This window comes from Rhododendron vialii, chromosome 1a, assembly GCF_030253575.1.
Source record: "Rhododendron vialii isolate Sample 1 chromosome 1a, ASM3025357v1".
Classification (NCBI taxonomy): Eukaryota; Viridiplantae; Streptophyta; class Magnoliopsida; order Ericales; family Ericaceae; genus Rhododendron; species Rhododendron vialii.
In genome coordinates, this window is record NC_080557.1 from 24,555,013 (window position 1) to 24,576,964 (window position 21,952).

General features: G+C 41.0%; 1 protein-coding gene across 8 annotated transcripts in view; it reads right to left on the reverse strand.

Moving 5' to 3' along the window:
• Positions 1 to 2,448: 2,448 nt before the first annotated feature.
• Positions 2,449 to 21,952, reverse strand: part of LOC131304250 (K(+) efflux antiporter 2, chloroplastic-like) — a 38,322-nt gene continuing 18,818 nt past the window's right edge. For 7 of the 8 annotated variants that reach the window (XM_058331437.1, XM_058331464.1, XM_058331449.1 and 4 more), the window contains 12 exons: positions 21,600 to 21,689; positions 21,287 to 21,391; positions 21,079 to 21,207; positions 20,504 to 20,713; positions 7,678 to 7,827; positions 6,064 to 6,117; positions 5,863 to 5,921; positions 4,358 to 4,424; positions 4,101 to 4,277; positions 3,835 to 3,891; positions 2,920 to 2,994; positions 2,449 to 2,793 (listed from right to left, as the gene is read on the reverse strand). In XM_058331437.1, the coding sequence (XP_058187420.1) occupies positions 2,677 to 2,793; positions 2,920 to 2,994; positions 3,835 to 3,891; positions 4,101 to 4,277; positions 4,358 to 4,424; positions 5,863 to 5,921; positions 6,064 to 6,117; positions 7,678 to 7,827; positions 20,504 to 20,713; positions 21,079 to 21,207; positions 21,287 to 21,391; positions 21,600 to 21,689 (1,290 nt within the window). In that variant the 3' untranslated portion in view covers positions 2,449 to 2,676. Of the gene's footprint in view, positions 2,794 to 2,919; positions 2,995 to 3,834; positions 3,892 to 4,100; positions 4,278 to 4,357; positions 4,425 to 5,862; positions 5,922 to 6,063; positions 6,118 to 7,677; positions 7,828 to 20,503; positions 20,714 to 21,078; positions 21,208 to 21,286; positions 21,392 to 21,599; positions 21,690 to 21,952 lie in introns of those variants that run through there. The other variant, XM_058331479.1, reaches the window with a different exon arrangement.

Genomic DNA, 21,952 nt, shown 5'->3' on the forward strand with positions numbered 1-21,952 from the left:
TTGGTGAGTGCAATTTTGTTCACCCTTTAAGAGGATGAACATTACCTTATCTTTTATTGGTTGAAATGGTGTAGACCACACAACAAAGTGATGTCATGCTTATCATGCAATACACTTTTTGGTAAGCATGACATCACTTTGTAGTAGGGTCCGCACCATTTCAACCAATAGAAAGGTAGGTAATGTTCACCTCTTAAGTATAGGTGAACAAAACTCAACTCGGGGCTTGGTGGTTAATTTTTGCGAAAAGCAATGGCAGCAGTGATGAACGGCGCCGCATGGGCCCCTCTTGCGGCTCGTGCGGCAAATTTAGGAGCCCACATCCTTTGTCCGACTGCCGCTGTCCGACTCCCCTATCCCACCCTTTCAGGGCGTCGTTTTGCATTGAAACAGTAACACATGGGATATACTAGCCAATTAGTTCTAGAGCTCTCTTAGGGCTTTCATTGAAAGCATTAGAGTAAAAAATTAATTATGACCTTTTAGAATAAAATAAATAGAAAAATAAGATATTCGCACCGATTCAAACGGATTAAAAATTGGAGCGTTTAATTTTTTAATCATATTGTTTAACATATAAACATTCTTAAAAAATTAAGTGTTTCAATTTTCAATCCATTTAAACCAGTGCAAAAAATTTATTTTTCTAATCATTTTATTGTAAAGATCATTATTAATATTTGTTTTTAGGGCTATCATAATTAAGTATATGCTCTTGAATTAGTTATAGGGCTCTCTTAAGACTTTCAATGAAAGCCCTACAACCAAAAATTAATTATGGTTATTTAGGATAAAATGATTAGGAAAATAAGATCTTTGCACCAGTTGTAATTGATTAAAAATTAGAGCACTTAATTTTGGCTGTTGTTTTTGCCATTCCCTTTTTTGTTAACGTCACTCCCCTGCAAGTGTATTTTTGTACCGAAAATACACTTGCAGGGAGCAGCGTTAACAAAAAAAAGAGTGGCAAAATCATTTCCCTTAATTTTTTAAGAATGTTTATATGTTAAAGAATATGATTAAAAATTTAAGTGCTTCAATTTTCAATCCATTTGAACCGGTGCGAAGATCTTATTTTTTTAATCATTTTATTCTTAAGGTTCATAATTAATTTTTGGCTCTAATGCTTTCAATGAAAGCCCTAAGAGTGCTCTAGAACTAATTGGATAGCATGTCTCATATGTTGTTGTTTCAATGCAAAACAACGCCGTGGAAGGGTCAGACAGGGGGGTCAGACAGGGGAGTCGGACAACGGCAGTCGGACAGATGATCTGGGCTCCAAATTTAGAACTTTATCAATGATTATAATATAAGGGGAATGATTTTGCCACTCATTCTCTCACAAAACAAATCATTTAATATAGACACAAAAGAGAGTGATATTAACAAAAAGATGAGTGACAAAATCAATTCCCTAATAAAAGTCGCTTTTATTAGCAACCTACTAATTTAGGGGACTAAACAACAATGCTAGGACCACACATATTTACACACACTCATAATAGGGGTATGTTCAGTGTGTGTGGGGCCTACCTCTATTGTGAGTGTGTGTATGTGTGTAAATATTTGTATATGTGTGTGGTTCTAAACTTATTGTTTACTAAATAATACTTCATCCTAATTTACTTGTTTCAATTCTATTCTAACTGGATAAAAAAAATCTAGTTATATCCTTTAAATTAGTAATGAATTTTATATCAAATATAGATATTGTTTGATAGATATTATAAATTATAAGATATAATCAATTGAAAAGTGGCACGAACTCTAAAAAAAGACAATTAAATTAGGACGGAAGAAGTACAATCCAATTCCACTAACAAATTTAAAACAAAAATGCCATTGTATAGAATGACCATTTCATCCCTGAAACTTTCTCCCTCCACCCTAAACTACAATCTTATCTTCTTCCCCCCTACTCTACAAACCATAGAGACCTTTCTCCCTCCATCACCACCACCAGCTTTCTCCCTCCATCACCACCACCAGCTAGTTCCATCACCATCAAGCTACATCACCCCCTCCCGTTAGTCCCTCTCTCCTATCCACCACCCCTCCGATCACCCCGTCGTTTACCGTAGGCAACACCACTAGGATTCAATTAGTATGTCCCGATATTGTCAAATTTTACAATATGCAAGTCGCAAATATTTTTTAATTTTAAAATATGTAACGTGCAATAAATTCCAGGTGATGGGAAATTCCTAGCAAGCAGCTAATCCCTGGATAGTTCTTACTTTTTTGCTTCTAACCTTTGCGGTTGAAAATTGACACACACACACAAGCTCTACAGGTTGCATTATGTGCATACCATCTTGCAAAATTACAGCAAAACCAAAGATAACAAGGCAGAGCTGGTATGAAGTTTATGGGAGGAAACAAGCCAAATTAAATCAAATCAAACCGAGACTTAAGTTTTAATCAATCGAAGAAGTTTATAAGAGAGACTTGCACAAATTCTGGAATGCATTAATTAGCGAGGCAAAAGGTTTTTCTACGCAATTTTAGGGAGGAAACCCCAATCAAAATTTATCAAATGAAAGGTTGGGAGTAACTGATCATTGTACCCCACTTCCCCTCTACTTCAGCTATATTTTCTGTACATCATATACATATGGAAGTAAACTGCTATACAGTTGTTTCAATTTCCTGTCTTTCTTTATTCCAGATGACGAGTTATATTGCTAGTGTTCCTTCAGTTACATCATCTGAAGAATCGGAGGGTTGGGATTTGGGTTTAGTCATGATCCGAGAATATCCATAACCGAGAGAACTTCCTTTTGATTCACAGAGCTGCATGCAGTAATTGGTTATAGCAACTGATCAGTCAAAAGGCAAATACCAGAGAGAGAGAGTAGTCACTTGCAAGACAAGACTAAATATTCCAAGTCAAGCTTTAATAAAAAGAACATTAAGTACCTCAGTGAGCTCAGAAAGATGGCGAGACCTAAACTCATTGATAGTTGCAGCTATTTCTGACATTGGAAGTTTAGTCTATCATAGAGTACAAGAAACGTTAAAAGCATAAAAAGAAGGCGGCAAAACAGAGAAACTACATTTTGTTCTTCCTGTAATACATTGCAGAGGTTAACAATTTTACTTGCACAATTGCACACATGAAAGCAAATCATATCACAAGAAGGGGATAACTCTTTGGTCTTGCAATAGCCACTTTCTGCTTTACGACTGCTACAATCGGAAAACTCAGCAGGAACACAAAAAAGGTTCTCAACCTTTTATTTGGCAAATATAAAATTGGTTCTTATTTTTGAAGGGTGACGTAGGTAATTGATTGAAACTGAAGGGTAAGCATGCAATAGGTCACGAACTCCTCTTATATTTCATAATGAAACACATGAGAACTTATATTGGAATGGTTACCTTTGGATCTCATATGTACGAAGGCAAAAGGAAACAAAAGGATATGAAACAACTAGTGCCCATTAACATTTCTAAGGGCCACCAAATATTATATGGATTTGTATAAATGCCAATTAAATTCTATCAATTCCTTTCCCTTCTTGTCCCCCCTCACAAAATAAAGAAACCTATTAGCCTATAAGATCCAAAGAAGATGCATCACAAAGATGATAGAAAAAGGAGACTTAATTATATGAACCTGCAATTCAAAATTAACCATTTTGACTTTGTTTGCGTATATAAAATAAGGATTAAGAGAGAAGACGGGGATGGACCGTTTCAAGTGTTGGTATAACAAGCACAATAAGCGGGAGATTTGATGGAACAAATCTTCACCTTCATGATTGGTCACTATCTGACCACACACTACGTGTGACCATTTATGCAAAAGTGTGGGTTAATGCTGTTTCTTACCTGTGCAAGAACAGCAGCCGCTAGCTGGAGACTCGGTTCCAAGGTCTCAGGGACAACCTGTTGAAATTTCAACTTAAGCTCAACTCATGACAGAGACGCTTTTCAAATTTGGACGTTCAGCAAATCTTTGCATAGATAAGGCAATAGATTACAATAATGATGACGAGTTCTAACAACATAACTGAATAAATGCGAGTGCAAGAGAACCTATATAGCAATGGGGGAGTAAGTGAAATAACTAAAATCAATAAGTAACAGAAAGGTACCGCTGTTGCTCCGGCCTTTTCCAAATTGAGGCCATGATCAACATCATGAGCACGGACAAATGTCTTAACATTTGGGAAATGTTTGCTCAAAGCCCAAACAGTTCTATAGTTTGCACCAGGGGAATCTAAAGTTATGGCTGCTGCACATGCTCTTCCAGCACCAACTTTGTGAAGCACCTGGTTGCGAGAAATGCAAGAGGTGTGTCAAAAAGTGAAGCAGCAGAAAGTAATTTAAGTTTGAGCAGAATTTGCTATACCTCTCGACTACCAGCATCTCCAAAATACACAGGAAGATCAAGCGCACGGCCAACCGCTACTCGTTCACTGAAATTAAGGATTAAAAACTCAGTTATCACTTATCAGGATGCTGCCGCAAAAGATGCTCATGCATCCATATTTTACCCTCATTCTCAGCAAAGTCATAGACACTGCAGATAACATTATTTTTTTACATTCACTTCCTTTTCATTAATTTGCAGCATCATCAAATACAAAGAGGGCAAACTCCAAAGAATAACTACATGAATTAGTTTCCAAACTCATCTAAGTCACCAGAAGAAATAGCTGGTGTGGCTAAAGCTATATGGATCACCAAGTGATAAGGCCACCTCTCCCTTGTCAATTGCCAAACCCCGTTCCCACTGCTGACGCGCAAACCAACCACACGATCTAAGAAACTTAGGGATGGCAATTTACCCTGAATCGATGGGTATCCAAACCGAACCGCTCTTTTTTCCCTGAACCATAACCGATTTTTTCCCTGCGGGTACAGGTAAGGTGGAGGCTAAGGTATATCCGTTTGGATTCGGTTCGAACTGATACCCGAGTTACATACCCAAACCGAAACCTTCAAATTACAAAATACCCCTTCATATATATAGGGCGATTTTAGATATTAGCCCTCATAAATTCTAGGGTTCTACTGAAATGTTTCTTCCACAGAGAGTGGCCTCTTCTGGCTTCTCTGACCCACTCTGTCGTTGTCAATCCATGTCGCCGTCAATCAACTTCGACCTCCCTCTTCTCCGATCCACTTCGTAGTCGTTCCCCCTCTTTTTTGTCAGTCGGTTGTCGATTTAACTAAGGCCGTAACTTACGCAACATACTCATTCTGTGTTTTGTTGTAAGCTGTCAACAGCGTTTGGTGTAATACCAAAGTGAAGTATGTTGAAACAACGTTTTCTGGGTACACTGTCAACAACGTCTTCTGTATTATTGAACCAATACATAGAAGTTAATGTAGGTTGTTGTTAGTCAAACTAAAAAGGATCAAGTATGGTGAAACCCACCCCAGTAAACAAAGTGCTCTTTTTTTCTCGAGCATTTCTTCGAAAAATGTTTGACAGATCTGTTCCTCTGCTTATTTGATCTTCTGATCTAAGTCTCCCATTCGGTTTGGAGAATACCCAAAATCCGTTCGGTTTGGTTATGGGGACAACTCTCCTCCCCCATTCGGTTATCAGGGCGGATTCAGGTAGGGTTATATTTTCGGGTATCGGGTACGAATATGCCAATATCCACCCCGATCCGCCTTGTTGCCATTCCTAAAGAATCCTACCCTGAACAAAGGAGATTGAGCTACCTGTCCCCGGATACTCGCACCTCCTGTGCCTTACATCTTTCTTTCAGTAAGGCTCCACAACCTCCTGATCACACCCAGATCATTGAGCTTTACCCAATATTTAGTCAACAAGTTATACTCTCTCACAGTTTGAAATGGACTTCATTCCACCAATATCAGTACTCTGTGATGTAAGCATACCTTCTGACATCAAGAGCGACAAACGGAATAAGTCGTTCTGAAAGAAGCTGTGCAATGATCTGAGAGAACCATGAAAGCATGTAACATCGTCAGAGGAAAAATGAAATGCATATATCCATACATAATGTACAACAACGTCAAATTCCCAACCTTGAACAGTTTAAGTCATTCATCAAATAGGATAATAGATACTAAAAATACCTGGCCAACACGTCCAAACCCGCAAATAATGATATGATCCTGCAAATCATCTGTCTGGAAAAAGCAGAAGCCATGGGAATCAAGAAATAAAGCACTGCCAATAGACATTTAAGAAAGGATTACAGGCAGTCATTGATTCTTTTTAGATATCAAAGGAGAGCTTTTTTTGGCCCAACGAAAGCTTAGGATGAAAAGATGGGAAGGAAAAGTTCGATATCAAAGTCAAGGAAGAGGAGTACGACAGAAATATGAGAGACGCGGTTTTTCCAGTCTTGCGGGGAAAGAAGAGATTGGGGAGCCCCTGAGCCTTCCTCCAACTCAGCTTATTACACTACCTAAGTGGCTAAAAGTTGATTTTAAAATCAAAAAATCATACACGTACTCTCCGGCATTAAGCCAATAACAGTTAAAAGCTCCTATTCATCAAGATTTCATGAGCGAAATGAAGCGCACGGAGTGCCACACCAGTACACCTTCAGTGTGTCTAAGGCATTTATATCAACTATACACGGAAAAATATCTTGTACAAGTAATGCACAAACTTTAGAGCACAGACTTAATTGCAGCCACTCGTTCTTAACCACCTTCATCATCATCACATACATTTTTGTAGGAACTCAAACAGCTAGACTTTGTGAAGGAATTGAAACCCCAAAATACCAACTACGGGCCTGTGTTTTACCAAAGATTTCTGTCAAGTGTGTTGGCATGGCTGGTGTACAGAAAAATAAGCCCAAATCAGTTAAATCAGTTCATAGAGTAAATTGGTTCAAGAGAAAAAAAGATCACACGATGTTTTCCTGTGAGAGACTTCTGAGAGCACAGTATATCTCAGTGCAATAACTAATCAAAATGCTGATGATAAAGAGATGAACACTAATTTATCTTCCAAAGGAGTTTGAAAGTGATGCAGAACAATGATAGAAAAGGGGAGGGAGGGGAGGGGAAACACACAAGAGCCAAAGCCCTAATTCTGAAATCTCAATCTTTGATTAATCAAAGTCTGATGATTATAATCTTAAATCCTCTTATTTAAAGACCAACAACCTAAATAATGGATGAACTCAACATGGCAACAAACTGATATATCCTCTTAAAGCATCCAACTCAAAACCAATTGGCAATGAGTGGAGAGGGCGTTCAGGCTCATATATTAGGTTTGAAGGTTATATTTAACCAAACGTGGGACAAGCTCTAACATATCCTATCCCTATCTTCAATCTAAACAAATCCTATACTAGAATAAAAATAAATAACTAAACTACCAATCACAATTGTTGGACCAAATTATTTATAATTTCCACGTGACTTGACCCGAGGCCTCCAAAGAGGATTATTCTGCTCCAACCAATTAAGGGCTGTGCCATCAGAAAGTCACTTGCTCGCAGCATATCTACCTAATTAACAAAATAAATCACCAAACTGTGTATGGACAACTATGCTCCACAGTACTAATTGTCAGATTGAGAAAGTATGCATTAACTAAACCAGTCCTTGCAAACCACATGTCATTTAATGTGAAAACAACTGCGTAAGACACAAATGTCACTGGTTGACCAGATACCGCTCGTAACACTACAAAGTAAAAACTTGAACTAATGATTTTATTTTTACCTCACTCTCTACAGGTAATAAACTCCGCACATCATGCAGCTCAAAACGAGAGGCTATTAACTGGCCTCCAGCAGCTAACCAAGGGGTGAGGGCCATTGAAATCCCCACCACAAGATAAAGCAAAGATGACATCTGAGAAGACATGATACCCTGCAAAAAAAGGTCAATTAGCAAATAATTAGTTGCATTAACATTTAACAATAATAGAGGAAGTACCGTAGTAGCAAAAGCTTTAAATTGCTTTGTTTAATTAATCTAGTTAGCAACAATAGTCTGCCTCCTACCTAAGCCATTAACGAACAAGATGCTACCATGCTGTAGACACCCCATTCTGGACTGTCCAGATAACGTTATTTGTCGATCTTTTATTTCCCCAATGATGATTTTAGTCGAAAACAGTTTAAGGACAAAGGTGTGGTTGAGCTTTGAGCGTCCCTAACCTCTCTCAAACCCCTTTCAAACCCTTCAAACCAGAGCCAAACGGCCCCAGCAAAACCCAACTGGCATACGCCAGTGTCCTGGAAGCGTACGCCAGTTATCTGCCACGTGCCAGTCATCGACCAGTGGCCCAGCTTTTACCGGCGCACGCCAGTTAATAGTGGCACACGCCAGTCAAACCCAGTCAAATCAACTTTATTCAGCCACTTGGGCGGGACTTTTGTGCCACCCTGACGTCGGCTACAGCGTCCCTGATGATTACTCTCGGCAGAGACGTTCCCTCTCTCTCCTACACCCCCCATCAAGCCAAGTCCCATGCATTTAATGCATGGAAGGCTCCCTTCCTCTCCCAACCAGCCAAACAACCCTTTAGCACCAACTGATCTCAGTCACCCCCCCTCTATAAATACCCCCCTTGCATTCATTTGCAAGGGGTTGGCATCATCAAGAAGCAAAAGCACCCCTCTCCTCTCTTCTTGCTCTTTTTCTCTTTTTCTTCCATTGAAAGATAAAGGAAAGAAGCCCACTTCCATATACCTCCACTGACATCCAGTCACCATACAACATCCATCTTCAACCTTTAGGCTCTAAACCATCTTCAAACTTCAACACCCAAAAGGTATACCACCTTTGCATTCCTTTCTGTTTTCGGCCCCTGAGGGGAACCAGCAAGGCCCAGGCTAGTAAACAATACTAGTCCTGGCCTTGAACTGGTAAAATACAACAACCGTATGCGATGATACTTGGCGCACGCCAGTTTCTACATGCCGTACGCCAGTCATGGCAGTACGAGCACGACTGGCGTGGGGATCATGGATCGTCATTCCTTTTGTTTTATCTTTCTGTCAATCACCCTTGCATGCTAAATAACCAGTTTACTATTTTCTGTATGTCTAGAACTGTTTAGATAAAGGTTATTGCTTACTCTTTGTCTATTCAAAAGGCCTCTGGGATCCTTCTGGTCATGTTCCAGAACCCAAAGCCAAGCACTGGATTAGGGTCAAACGTGCGTACGGCAGTCCATGACTGGCGTACGGCGGTTGTCCCACGACCCAGTGGCTGGCCCTTGCATTTTAGTGTGATTTTGGCCTGCTGCATGTCCCCACTCTGTTTAGGGGGTTTCTTGTCTATTTTCATGGCTTCAAGCCATCTCATCTGTCTGTAAATATATATATCCTGCTTATTTAACTGTATGGTTTGTCCTGGGTGTGCGCTGGTCCTTTTCCAGAGCCCAGAGGGTTGCAAACAAGGACTGTGAAACTAGATGAGTGGAGTACGCCAGTCTCTCTGTGGCGTGCGCAAGTCAAACCAACATGCAGTGGCTCGACCAGTGCATTGCTGGTAGAACTTGCTCATGCCCTTGCGGGGCAGCATATTGCAATTTGTCCAGTTTGCTCAGTGCTTGTTCTCAATCTATATTTAGCATTGCAATCAAGCCATTCATAAACATTTTGTCACATAAATCACAACTTGTTATAGTTTTAACCCCCATTAACTGTTCCCCCGCCCTAACTGGCTAAAAAATTATCAAATGAGAGAAAAATGCAAGCGCTTTTACAAAATGCCCGAGTAGAGATCGATCTCCGGATTGGGCGAGAGGGGTGCCATAAAACCCTTCCCCTCTCGTAACCTGGCTCCCGAACCTCAGATATCGAAGGTGACGACGGTCCAGTCTACAAGCCTTTTCAAAAATCAACAAACGTGGCAAACGTTTTTCGAGTTCGGTTCCTTGGGTGCTCTCACCGCTAAAACCCGAGTGGCGACTCTGAATCGAAGCGTTTCGCCGCGCTTTTCCAAACAAAGAGGGCCGCACCCCAATTTTCATCAAGCAAAATTTCCGGGGCGCGTGCCCACACATGCCACGAAGCTTCATAAAGTTAAAGTTAAGGACAATGGCGGCTCCAAGATTTTGTATTAGGGTGTTCAAAAATTATCTTTCTGTTAAGCCAACCGCATATACACAAGTAACACAGTCTCATGTGTGAGTATGAATGATGCAATCAAAAAGTTCCTCAAAAATTGTCCACTATGCCACACAAGAACTTAAAAAAGTTATTCTAGGTAAAAATAATAATCCAAACCTTTCTTGGCAATGGCAAGTGAGTAGATAACAATGAGTTTTTTTAGTTTACGAAAAAAATTAAATTTTAAAGTTCCCATTTCACGTTGTGAATATTTTTTTGGAGCGGAGGGAGTAAGATTTTACAATTGAAATTGTCATAATTTGAGATAATGTTAAATCGGTGCATTATACTCCTATTATTTTTTGAGAGAAATTGTGGCGAAGAGGTTAGGGTGGACTTTTTTAAGAATGTGCTCTTCCTATTTAGTTCCTACCATTAGATTTTCTATCGTAGTCTTGGATCTGAAGAAAGATTGTTCAAATCAGTCGGGTTTTGTAGCGTAGTTGAATTTCTTTTAAGGTTATCTCTAATCTTATAAACTAAACCGAAAACAAATTTAAATTAGTCAGTGCCGTAATACTAAAAATTAGTATGTTTAGACACAGTGGACATGTAGAAGGAAGGCAGGGCACAATACCTATAGCAACAAATCTTTTTTTCCGTCTCCATCTTTACAAATTTCTTTCAATGAGTTAATGTTGAAGAGAGATTTTCCCAAATAGAGGAAACACAGCCTGAGCACATGCATAACACATGACCGCATCGGAGCACTACGTGAGGGTGCACGGTACGGCCTAACAGGTGCGCTAGTATGCGGCACCATGCGAGGGTACCTAACAGGTGAACTGGTAGGCGGCGCCATGTGAAGGTGCTAGGTGATAATGCCTAACTGGTGCGCTGGTAGGCGGCACCATGCGAGGGTGCTAGGACATGATGCCGAATACATACGCAACACCTGAGGTTGCTAGGCAGTGACGCCGAACAGTGTCAGCTGCACCACATAAAGGTGCTCATTGGTATGGCCGAACACGTGATATTGTTCAATGAGTTAGCCTAACACGTGGTACAGGTGCACCGTAGTAACTGTGCACCATCGACGTACATTGGACCAACTCTATCTGGACCGCTGATGTGGTGTGGCGGTATCCAGAAGGTTCTAGAAAGGAAGTCCTACGTGATAGGCAAGTGTCCCATGAATGAAGGGATTATAAATCGAGTTACCATATGGGAGGGAATTCCATATGGGTTAGGACTTAGGATTCCTAATGAGATTGGAACCCTAGGCAGAGAAGGAGACTTGGAGAACAAGTAAGTCTACATCTATAAATAAGAAGTAACATCCATGAAGGGAGGTATGTTGATATACATTATTTTACCTACTGTGAATTCGGGTTTTATGAGTACAAAATATTGGCTTTGGCATCAGAGGGCCTTTGCCAACGAGAGGCAAAGGTGCGCTCACGGTGTCTTGTTTTGCAGGACTAGGGTTCCAGTAAGAAGGCATGCGCGTTGATCTCAAGAGGGGTTGAAACAACAATAAGCGGATTTTTTCCCATTACAATTGGGGCCGTCTGTGGAAACGAAGTGGTTCTTTGAGATCAACAATGTCATATGGAAGTCAAAGACTCCACGAATGGAGGATGATCCAACAAGGAAAAGGAGAGGTCACCCTCTCCACTTGGTGCTCTAGAGAAAGCAGAGAATGGGGCTATGAGCAAGTCCGTTGATGTTATATGCTCCAAGGATTGGGGAATTAGATCAAGATCTCTAAATAAAAGAATCTAGTTTGACCATAGGCAACAACGCAGAGCAGTCTGAATCTGCTAGGCGATCTTAAGGAGCAGTCTGAATCTGCTCGGCAACAGCACAGAGCAATCCGAATCTGCTAGACAATCTTAAGGAGCAGTCTAAATCTGCTCGGCAGCAGCGCAGCGCAGTCTGAACCTACTAGGCGATCTCAAAGAGCAGTATGAATCTGCTAGACGATCTCAAAGAGAAGTCTGAATCTGCTAGGCATTCGCGTAGAGCAGACTTAATCTGATAGGCAGCCGCATAGAGCAGTTTGAATCTGCTAGGCAACAATGCAGAGCAGTCTGAATCTGCTAGGCGATCTTTAGGAGCAGTCTGAATCTGCTCGGCAACAGTGCAGAGCAATCCGAATCTGCTAGGCGATCTTAAGGAGCTATCTGAATCTGCTCGGCAATAGCGCAGCGCAGTCTGATCCTGCTAGGCGATCTCGAAGAGCAGTATGAATCTGCTAGACGATCTCGAAGAGAAATTTGAATCTGCTAGGCATACACATAGAGCAGTTTGAATCTGCTAGGCACAAGAGCAGAGCAGTCCGAATCTGCGAATCTGCTAGGCGACCTCGACGAGCAGTATGAATCCGCTAGACGATCTCGAAGAGCAGTCTGAATCTACTAGGCGTTCGCTTAAAGAAGTCTGAATCTACTAGGCAATCGCGCAGATCAGTCTGTATCTATTAGGCGATTGCGTGGAGCAATCTGAAACTGCTCAGCAGCACCGCAGAGCAGTCTGAATCTTAGTTTGAATCTGCTGGGCAGCAGCGCAAAGCAGTCCGAATCTGCTAGGCACTCTTAAGGAGCAGTCTGAATCTGCTCGACAGCAGCGCAGCGCAGTATGAATCTGCTAGACGATCTCGAAGAGAAATTTGAATCTGCTAGGCATACACGTAGAGCAGTTTGAATCTGCTAGGCACAAGCGCAGAGCAGTCCGAATCTGCTAGGCGATCTCGACGAGCAGTATGAATCTGCTAGACGATCTCGAAGAGCAGTCTGAATCTACTAGGCGTTCGCTTAAAGAAGTCTGAATCTACTAGGCAATCGCGCAGATCAGTCTGTATCTATTAGGCGATTGCGTGGAGCAATCTGAAACTGCTCAGCAGCACCGCAGAGCAGTCTGAATCTTAGTTTGAATCTGCTGGGCAGCAGCGCAAAGCAGTCCGAATCTGCTAGGCACTCTTAAGGAGCAGTCTGAATCTGCTCGACAGCAGCGCAGCGCAGTCTGAACCTTCTAGGCGACCTTGAAGAGCAGTATGAATCTGCTAGACGATCTCGAAGAACAGTCTAAATCTGCTAGGCGTTCGGTTAAAGAAGTCTGAATCTGCTAGGCAATCGCGCAGAGCGGTCTGAATGCGATTGTGTGGAGCAATCTGAATCTGCTCGGCAGCAGCGCAGAGCAGCCCGAATCTGCTAGGCGATCTCGAAGAGCAGTCTGAATTTACCAGGCGATCGCGCAAAGCAGTCTGAATCTACCGGACGATCTCAAATAGGAGTTCAAATCTTCTGATCTGCTAGGCAACCACGTAAAGCAATTCAAATTTGCTATGCAATTGCACTATGTTAGGCAATCGCGCAGAGCAGTGCAAATCTGTTAGGCGCCCACGAAAGGCCTAACTGAACTAGTTAAGCAGCTACGAAGGCACACCTGAACCTGTTAGGTGCTCACGGAGGCCTATCTAAATCTGTTAGATGATCATGAAGACCGATCTAAGTTTGTTAGGCGATCACAATGTAGTCAAGACTACGAAAGGTCTTAAAGAGAAAGAACGTGATAATGAAGAAATTGCTTATCGTATGAAAAAACGTGAGCAACAAATCAAAGACTTAAAGAAATGCCTACAATAGGTGGGGAATTCTAGTAGTGCTTGAAAAGGCGACGAATGGAAGGGACGAGCACCTTTATGGACAGAAACCTAGAAAGTGTATAGTTACAACACAACCATGCTCTCGTAATAAATCCACAAATGAGAGATTACAATGTAAGAAGGAATCCGCCGAGCAGGGTCAAGCGGAGTGAATATTATATGTTTACAGTTCAAGATTCAGGAGCATGAATCATGATCTGCTCTCCTAAGGGCCTGGTGCTAGAGTTGGCTGTTTGGCTAAAGCTTGGTGCTTCAAATAACGCGGTAGAGTACGAAGCCTTGTTGGTCGGGCAACGAGGTGCCCAAAGTACTAAAGGCTAAGAAGCTAAGGGTACATTATAATAAACACTGGCTGGTTAACCAATCATTTAGGGAATACACTGCCAGAAGCGAGAAAGTGGCAGCCTAAGATCTGCTGGACAAGTATGAAAGGATCTACAAGCAATAGACCAGCTTGGAGTGGAATGCCCATGTGGATTCTTTGGCATGCCTGGCTTCAGCAGTTCCAATTGACTACTTGGATGAACCAAGTATAGGAAGAGTAGTGGAGATGGTCCTAGATGTGGACCTAGGACCAAGATGGATGGACCCTTTATGGAGTTTCTACAGGATGGAACACTCCCAGGGGACAAAGAGGAGGCCCATAAAGTTAAAACTAAGGCAGCAAGGTTCTGGCTTCCACTTGAAGGGAAGTTGCATTGAAAGTCTTTAAAGGGCTGTACTTGATCTGTGTGCATCTTGTGATGGTACAGAAATTTTATGAGATCCCACGAATGGGAAGCTTGGCCCGAACTGGGAGGGACCATACAAGGTTACAGAGATAGTTGAGAATGAAGCTTATCGCCTAAAAGATTCGGATGAGAACCCGGTGCCAATGCCATGGAATATACAGATTAGTGGAATTACTTATTGCAATTTATATTTTGATTAATTAGTTATGAGTTGCTAAGGGGAATTATGAACAAAATTCCGTAGAAAGTATTGCTTGTTGTGATTAATTAGCTATGAGTTGCTATAAGGGAATTATGATCAGAATTCCATAGAAAGTGTTGTCTATTGTTCTTATTCAGCTACGAGTGGCTTTATGATGGAATCATGAAATTTCATTTTATTTGTGTTCAGTCCTAGCACGAATAAGCTAAGTATGGAACCAAAGACACTTAATTTGCCTCCATACTGGGGAGTAGGGTGAGTGTGTATCCAAATATGAATAAACTTGGAATGAAGCATTAAAACGAAATTTGAAAAAATGTTGCAATTTTCCAAGTTTAAATGCAAACATGACTTAGGAAAGAAACTTGAGAACCCAACGAAGTATGAGAAGCTTAAGAAACAAATGAGTACGAATAAACTCAAAACTCGGCCGAGCACAAATAAGCTTGGGACCTAAGCATGAGCGAGCTCAGAATATGTCCCGAACAAACTTAGAAGTATACTTGGAATCCGAGTATGACTGTACTTGGGGAACCAAGGCACGTATATGCTTGGGTGGATAAGTGTGAATAAACTTGGGCCGTGGCAATGAACAATGCCAAAAATTCGACCAAGTACGATCAAACTCCGAATTTGGTTAAGTATGAATAAACTTAGGCCGTGGCAATGATAATGCCAAAATTCGACTGAGTACGATTAAACTCCGAATTTGGTTAAGTGTGAATAAACTTAGGCCATGGCAATGTACAATGCCAAAATTCGATGGAGTAGGATCAAACTCCGAATTTGGCAAGTGTGAATAAATTTAGGCCGTGGCAATGAAGAATGCCAAAATTCAATTGAGTACGATCAAACTCCGAATTTGGCTAAGTGCGAATAAACTTAGGCCGTGGCAATAAACAATGCCAAAATCCGATTGAATACGATCAAACTCTGAATTTGGCTAAGTGTGAATAAACTTAGGCTATGGTAATGAACAATGCCGAAATCCGATTAAGTATAACTTAACTCAAAATTTGGCAAGGCATGAATAAACTTAGGCCATGGCAATGAGTAGTGCCAAAGATTGATTGAGTACGAACAAACTCAGAGTATGGCTACGTATGAAGAAACTTAGGCTTAAGCAACAAACATTGCTTTGGAGCATTTCTAAGTACGAAGAGACTTTGGCATATTCGTAAGTATGAATAATTTTAGGCATTAAGTAATTAATATCGCTTCGAGATTGCCAAGTACGAATAAACTTAGGCCGTACGCAACGAACATTTCTCTGAGTTGCTACGTGTAAAAAAAAAACATAAGCCGAACAACAACTATGCTTGACAATTGCTAAGTATGAAACACTTAGGCATAGAAATTACCAAGTATGAAATATTTAAGCCTATGTACGAGATACATCAGATTGATAAGTATGAAATACTTAAGCCTATGTACGAGATACATAAGATTGATAAGTATGAAAAACTTAAGAAGCTCACATGAAATTAGTAAGATAAACGAGCAGCCGCGATCGGCTTCCGAGCATAATGTACTTTGGCCACGAAGGGCCATCAGTCAAAATAAAGTCAAGTAATGGGATTACTTAGTAAGAGTTAGTGTTCAATATTTCTCATAGCTACGAGTTGCTTTGGTAGAATTACGAATAAAATTGCTTGAAAGAGATTATTTCCAGCATGTATATTGTATGTGTTCGGTCCTAGCAAGAACAAGCTGAGGATACTTTACTAGGGAGCAAAGATCATTCATCAAAAATATTCGTTGAGTACGATCAAACTCAGAATTTGGCTGAGTGTGAATAAACTTAGGCCATGACCATGAAGAGTGCCAAAATCCAATTGAGTATGATCGAACCAGAATATTGCTAAGTGCGAGAAAACTTAGGTTATAACAACGAATATAGCTGAAAACTTGCTGAGTATGAATACACTTAGTCCGAAAGCAACGATTAATGCTAAGAATTGGCTACGTAGGAAGACACTTAGGCCAAGAGAAATGAATAATATTGAAGGAAGCTAAATACGAATAAACTTAGGCAGTCTGCCGAGCATGAATAAGCTCGAGCAATACCTAAGTATGGGTAAACTTAGGCAGTCTGCCGAGCATGAGCAAGCTCGGGCAATACCTAAGTACGAACAAACTTAGATAGTTCACCGAGCATGAACAAGCACGAGCAAAACCTAAGTATGCATACACTTAGGCATACCAAGTGTGAATAAGCTTGGATAATGACTAAAACTTAGGCACTAGCAATGAATACTGCTAATAGATTTGCTAAGTACGAAAATACTTAGACTACAACAATGAAGATTGCTAAGTATCTGCCAAGTACGCAAAAACTTAGGCTAAAAACAAGAGCACTTAGGCTAGAGCAAAGAAGAATGCCGTGTATTTATTAAAACTTATATGAGAACAATGGATAAGTGTGAAAGAACTGAGTCAGTTGCAGGTGATTGAAGGAAATTTTCCTGGCAAATGGCAACGAATGAAGCTAAGATTTGGCTAAGTATGAATGCACTTAGGACGATAGCAACGAACAATGCTGAGAAAAGCCAGATACAAATACACTCGGGCTGCTTCCAACTTGGGAAGCAAACACAGGCCTTGGCTACAAGCAGAGCCCGAGATAGGCAAGGTACAAAGAAAACTTAGGCCTTGACAACAAGCCAAGTCCATACGCGCTCAGGTATTGGCATTGAGTAATACCGAAACGACCATGTTCGGCCCAGAATTAGGATGAGTATGAGTACTCCTAGAGTAGTGAACATTGCTGGAAATTTGCTAAGTACAAGAAAGCTTTGGGCCAAAGCAATGATTAAATACAAAGAAATTGCGAAAGTACGGAATGACCTAGGGTTGTTGCTAAGTACGAACAAACTTAGCAAGAGTGCAAAGGATTTGCTAAAAACAAATGAACTTAGCAGATGGCAACGTGCACTGCTAGAGAATCCCTAAGCATGAGCAGATTTAGGTGAAGGGACCTTTTGCTAAGGATAAATGGACTTAAGCAAAATATAGTGGTAAGAAGCTTCCAAGGCATTGAAATCCTGAAAGAACTCATAAAGCCAGTAAGGAATACTGCTGTGTTTGTACACACGTTGACGTATGGGCATCCCGAGCTTAGTTGCAGGGAGCTCCTAAAGTGGTGTTGCTCCCACCTTGGGAGCCCGCTTTTGCACTCCCAACTAAGGAGCTTGACGGGAGCCCACTCCCATTGAGATGGGAGCTCGCTCCTTACAAAGATGGGAGCTTTTGTATGATCTTTGTACAGGAAGACAGGGATTTATCACTTGGCTTTATTAATTGGTATTTGATAAAATCATATATCTAGCCCAAGTCATGATATCTGGAAAAGAAAATCATACTATATTGTAACACTAGCCCATTTCTTACACTTATGGAGGACTTGGCCCATATTTGTACTTCCTATAATGATTGTACTTCTAAAGTAAATACTCTATGCTACATTAGTTTAATAATATATGTATGCGCTCCCAACCTTGGGAGCTTTTGTATTCCCTCGCTCCCGCCCCCGCTTTTGCTTCGTGCAACTAAGATCCCGAGCAGAGGTACCGAATAACGCCATGAGAGGCACGCAAAACAAAGATTATTTGCCACGAAGGGCTGAAAGTAATGAATTAAAAGTAAGCGCCGCACGGGGCAAGATTACCAAATAAACACCAGGAAGTTTAATTGCCACGAAAGGCAGGGGTACAAAGGGTAGGATTGAGTTCGATAATGATACTCGAACACTCTTCCGACCAGGACAAGGACCCAGTTACCCAGTTGCAAAATGGGAGGCTGAGCACCACAGAGGCTGAGCAGAATAACGAGTAGCTTTATTCCATCATTGTCGAACAACAATGACAGATAAAGTTGGGGAGCAATTGAAGAGGGATTTTCCCGAATAGAGGAAACACAGCTTGAGCACGTGCATAGCACATGACTGCATCGGAGCACTACGTGAGAGTGCACGGTACGGCCTAACAGGTGCGCTGGTAGGCGGCACCATGCGAGGGTACCTAACAGGTGCTCTGGTAGGTAGCGCCATGTGAAGGTGCTAGGTGATAGTGCCTAATAGGTGCGCTAGTAGGCGGCGCCATGTGAAGGTGCTAGGTGATAATGCCTAACAGGTGCGCTGGGAGGCGGCACCATGAGAGGGTGTTAGGACATGATGCCGAACACATACACAACGCTTGAGGTTGCTAGGCAGTGATGCCAAACAGTGTCAGCTGCACCACATAAAGGTGCTCGTTGGTATGGCCGAACACATGATATTGTTCAATGAGTTAGCCTAACACGTGGTACTGGTGCACCATAGTAACTGTGCACCGCCGACGTATAAAGGGATTATAATTGAGTTACCATATTGGAGGGAATCCCATATGGTTTAGGATTCCTAATGAGATTGGAACCCTAGGTAGAGAAGGAGACTTGGAGAACAAGTCTACATCTATAAATAAGAAGTAACATCCACGAAGGGAGGTATGTTGATATACATTATTTTACCTACTATGAATTAGGGTTTTATGAGTACGAAATACTGACTTCGCAATCGGAGGGCCTTTGCCAACGAGAGGCAAAGGTGCGCTCACGGTGTCTTGTTTCGTAGAACGAGGGTTCCGGTAAGAAGGCATGCGTGTTGATCTCAGGAGGTGTTGAAACAATAATAAGCAGATTTTTTCCCCTTACAAATGTATTAGGTATTCAACTATGAATTATTTAAATTGGTGGGGTGTTCATAGTATATTGAGTTGCGTGTTCAAATAAAGAAAAACATAATTGAGTTATTTAAATTGGATTGATTTGGGGGTTGATTTTTTGGGCCGGATGTTCAAATATTTTGGATTGGGTGTTCAAAAGAAAGGCTGACCTAAAATTTTTACATGTATTATGAAGATTTTTTTTTGGCTGTTCATGTGACCATCCACATCAACATGTGGAGCTGCCTCTGGTTATGGAAATTATTGTAAAGTTCATGATACCTAATGTTATGCACGGAAGTTCATAGAAAAGCCAACAATACTGGAAATGCATCCCATCCACTCCACCGAAAAAAAGATTACAGTATAGGCTTCAAACCATCACACTCAAGGGCTTCTTTGCCATCACTCCGAAGTATAGGATTGCATCACACAACTTTGAGAGCTTGAAAGCAACTAAAAATTAGTACTCTCACTCACTCATCACTTATGCTCCAACCTCTTCATTGTTGCATCAATTTAAGACTTAGAGACCCCACAACAAAGCTGTTTAATGCAAAATCTATTCCTACTTACCCCTAGAACTCTGGATGAAAAAAATGAACCAGGATGCATATATGGAAGTTTGAACAGCCAGTAGGATAATTCTGTGGTTACTGTAACCATGGATCCTTACAGCCCATGACTAGAACCTAATAAAATTTCTTAAGTACCCTTGCTATCTTGTTGTGGAATGTATCAACCATCTAGCCTACAACTTCCCAGGACGATGAAACATGCTATCAGAATGATATTGTCAAATAACAACCATAAAAGGTTGTCTTTTGGGAATGTGACCTAAGCAGTTGCAGTGACTAAGATTAAACCCTGAGATTCTATCATGAGCCACAGCAAAATTCTATGATGTAAACAATACACTCCTATGCATTTGTCAGCAGGTTAGACTTCAGTTCACTGATATTCTGAATCCGAATTGTTCTGTTTCAATAATTATAAGCCACATATTCACGTAAACTAGTAGAAACTGAAATGATGCACCGAGGACTATGTCAAGTTTTTATTATGTGGCCCCCCAAAACAATAAAACAACATTTTGACTCCAATACCCACGATTATATACTTCTGTTTAAGAGGTATGATGCAGTAAAATACTAGCACAACATTCAGATCATAGAGAGGAAAACCTGATTAACAGCTTCACCAAAAGCCACAAATGCGAATTCTCCTCCCGGAGCAAGCAGAAGGCCAACTCTTATTGCAGATATGATTGAAATACCAAAAAGTTTACCAACTGCAGCAACCAATAAAGTCTTGCCACCAATTAGAAGACCTAACGTCCCCATAACAACTTGGAAGTTCGAAACGAAAAGTTTGGGATCAATGGACATTCCAACCTGAAACCCCAAAAATAACATCCATCACAGAGGTATCAGATTAACTATTCATGTGAGCGCTCATATCAAAATGCTAAAATAGGTGAAATTCAATTATTCCTGGACCAGTTTCATTATTCTCATTTCTGCAGAAGAAGACTGGTATGAAGACTATAATCTATGAATGCATGAAAGTGGTGAGAGATGCAACTGATGTCCCAAACAATTGGAGAACTGCAGAAGGAGAGGATCTTTTACGTATAAAACAGAGGCTCTAGAGGATTGTCTCTAACTAGATCAATAAGAAACTTTATACAGATACAAGATTTCCAAATTAGACAAGATTTGAAAGAACCTATACTCCACGGATAAATCTGAGTGCCTACCGTCATGAAGAACAGACCCAGTAGAAGGCCACGATAAGGAGCAATATCTGATTCAACCTGTAAAGAGAATTCCGTTTCCGCAAGTAGCAAACCAGCCAAAAATGCTCCCAATGCCATGGAAAGACCAGCCTGTTCAACTTAAAACAATAAATGCAAGCACTTAACTCTAAGATGTAAAAAATTTAAACTTACTAACACATCTACATACCCTAGCTGTAAGGAGACTAGTCCCCAGAACGACAAAGAGTGTATTTGCAGAGAATATCTCGGCGTTTTGATTCTCCGCAATTTGTTTATAAATTGGCCGAAGCAGCTGAAAATTGGCACAAGAATGACTGACAAGATGAAATTGGCAATAACTAGAAAACTTTGAAATCCTCAACCTGTCAAATGCTGCTCAATAGTTTCATCCAAATAGAAATGATGATGCATTATATCCGGAGATTCACCATCAGGGCACAAAATGTGGTTAAATCACTCAAGGCAGCAAATGTTTACACAGAGAAACAGAGATAACTAACCAAACGTCCTCCAGCAATTATGGCAGTAATTGCTACAATAGCCTTCACAGCAGCCAATCCCAGAGCTTCAGCAATTGCTTGGAAACCCACCTAAAAATGAAAGAAAAATTAATCAGTGTAACAACCAAAACGGAAGCAGCAGTAGCAGTACATAGTGAACCTATTTGATCACCAATTACCCCAAAAGTTTATGCTCTTAGGAAATGGGCTATACAATGAACATCAAGCAATCCAAAACCTCCCTCGCATGCAACCCTATCTTTCATGTGGAGATGCAAACAAGATGCTTAAATGGAAAGAAGCTAAATGCAAAATGGGGACAAATGCAGGGAAAGGGATTTGAACCCAAGACC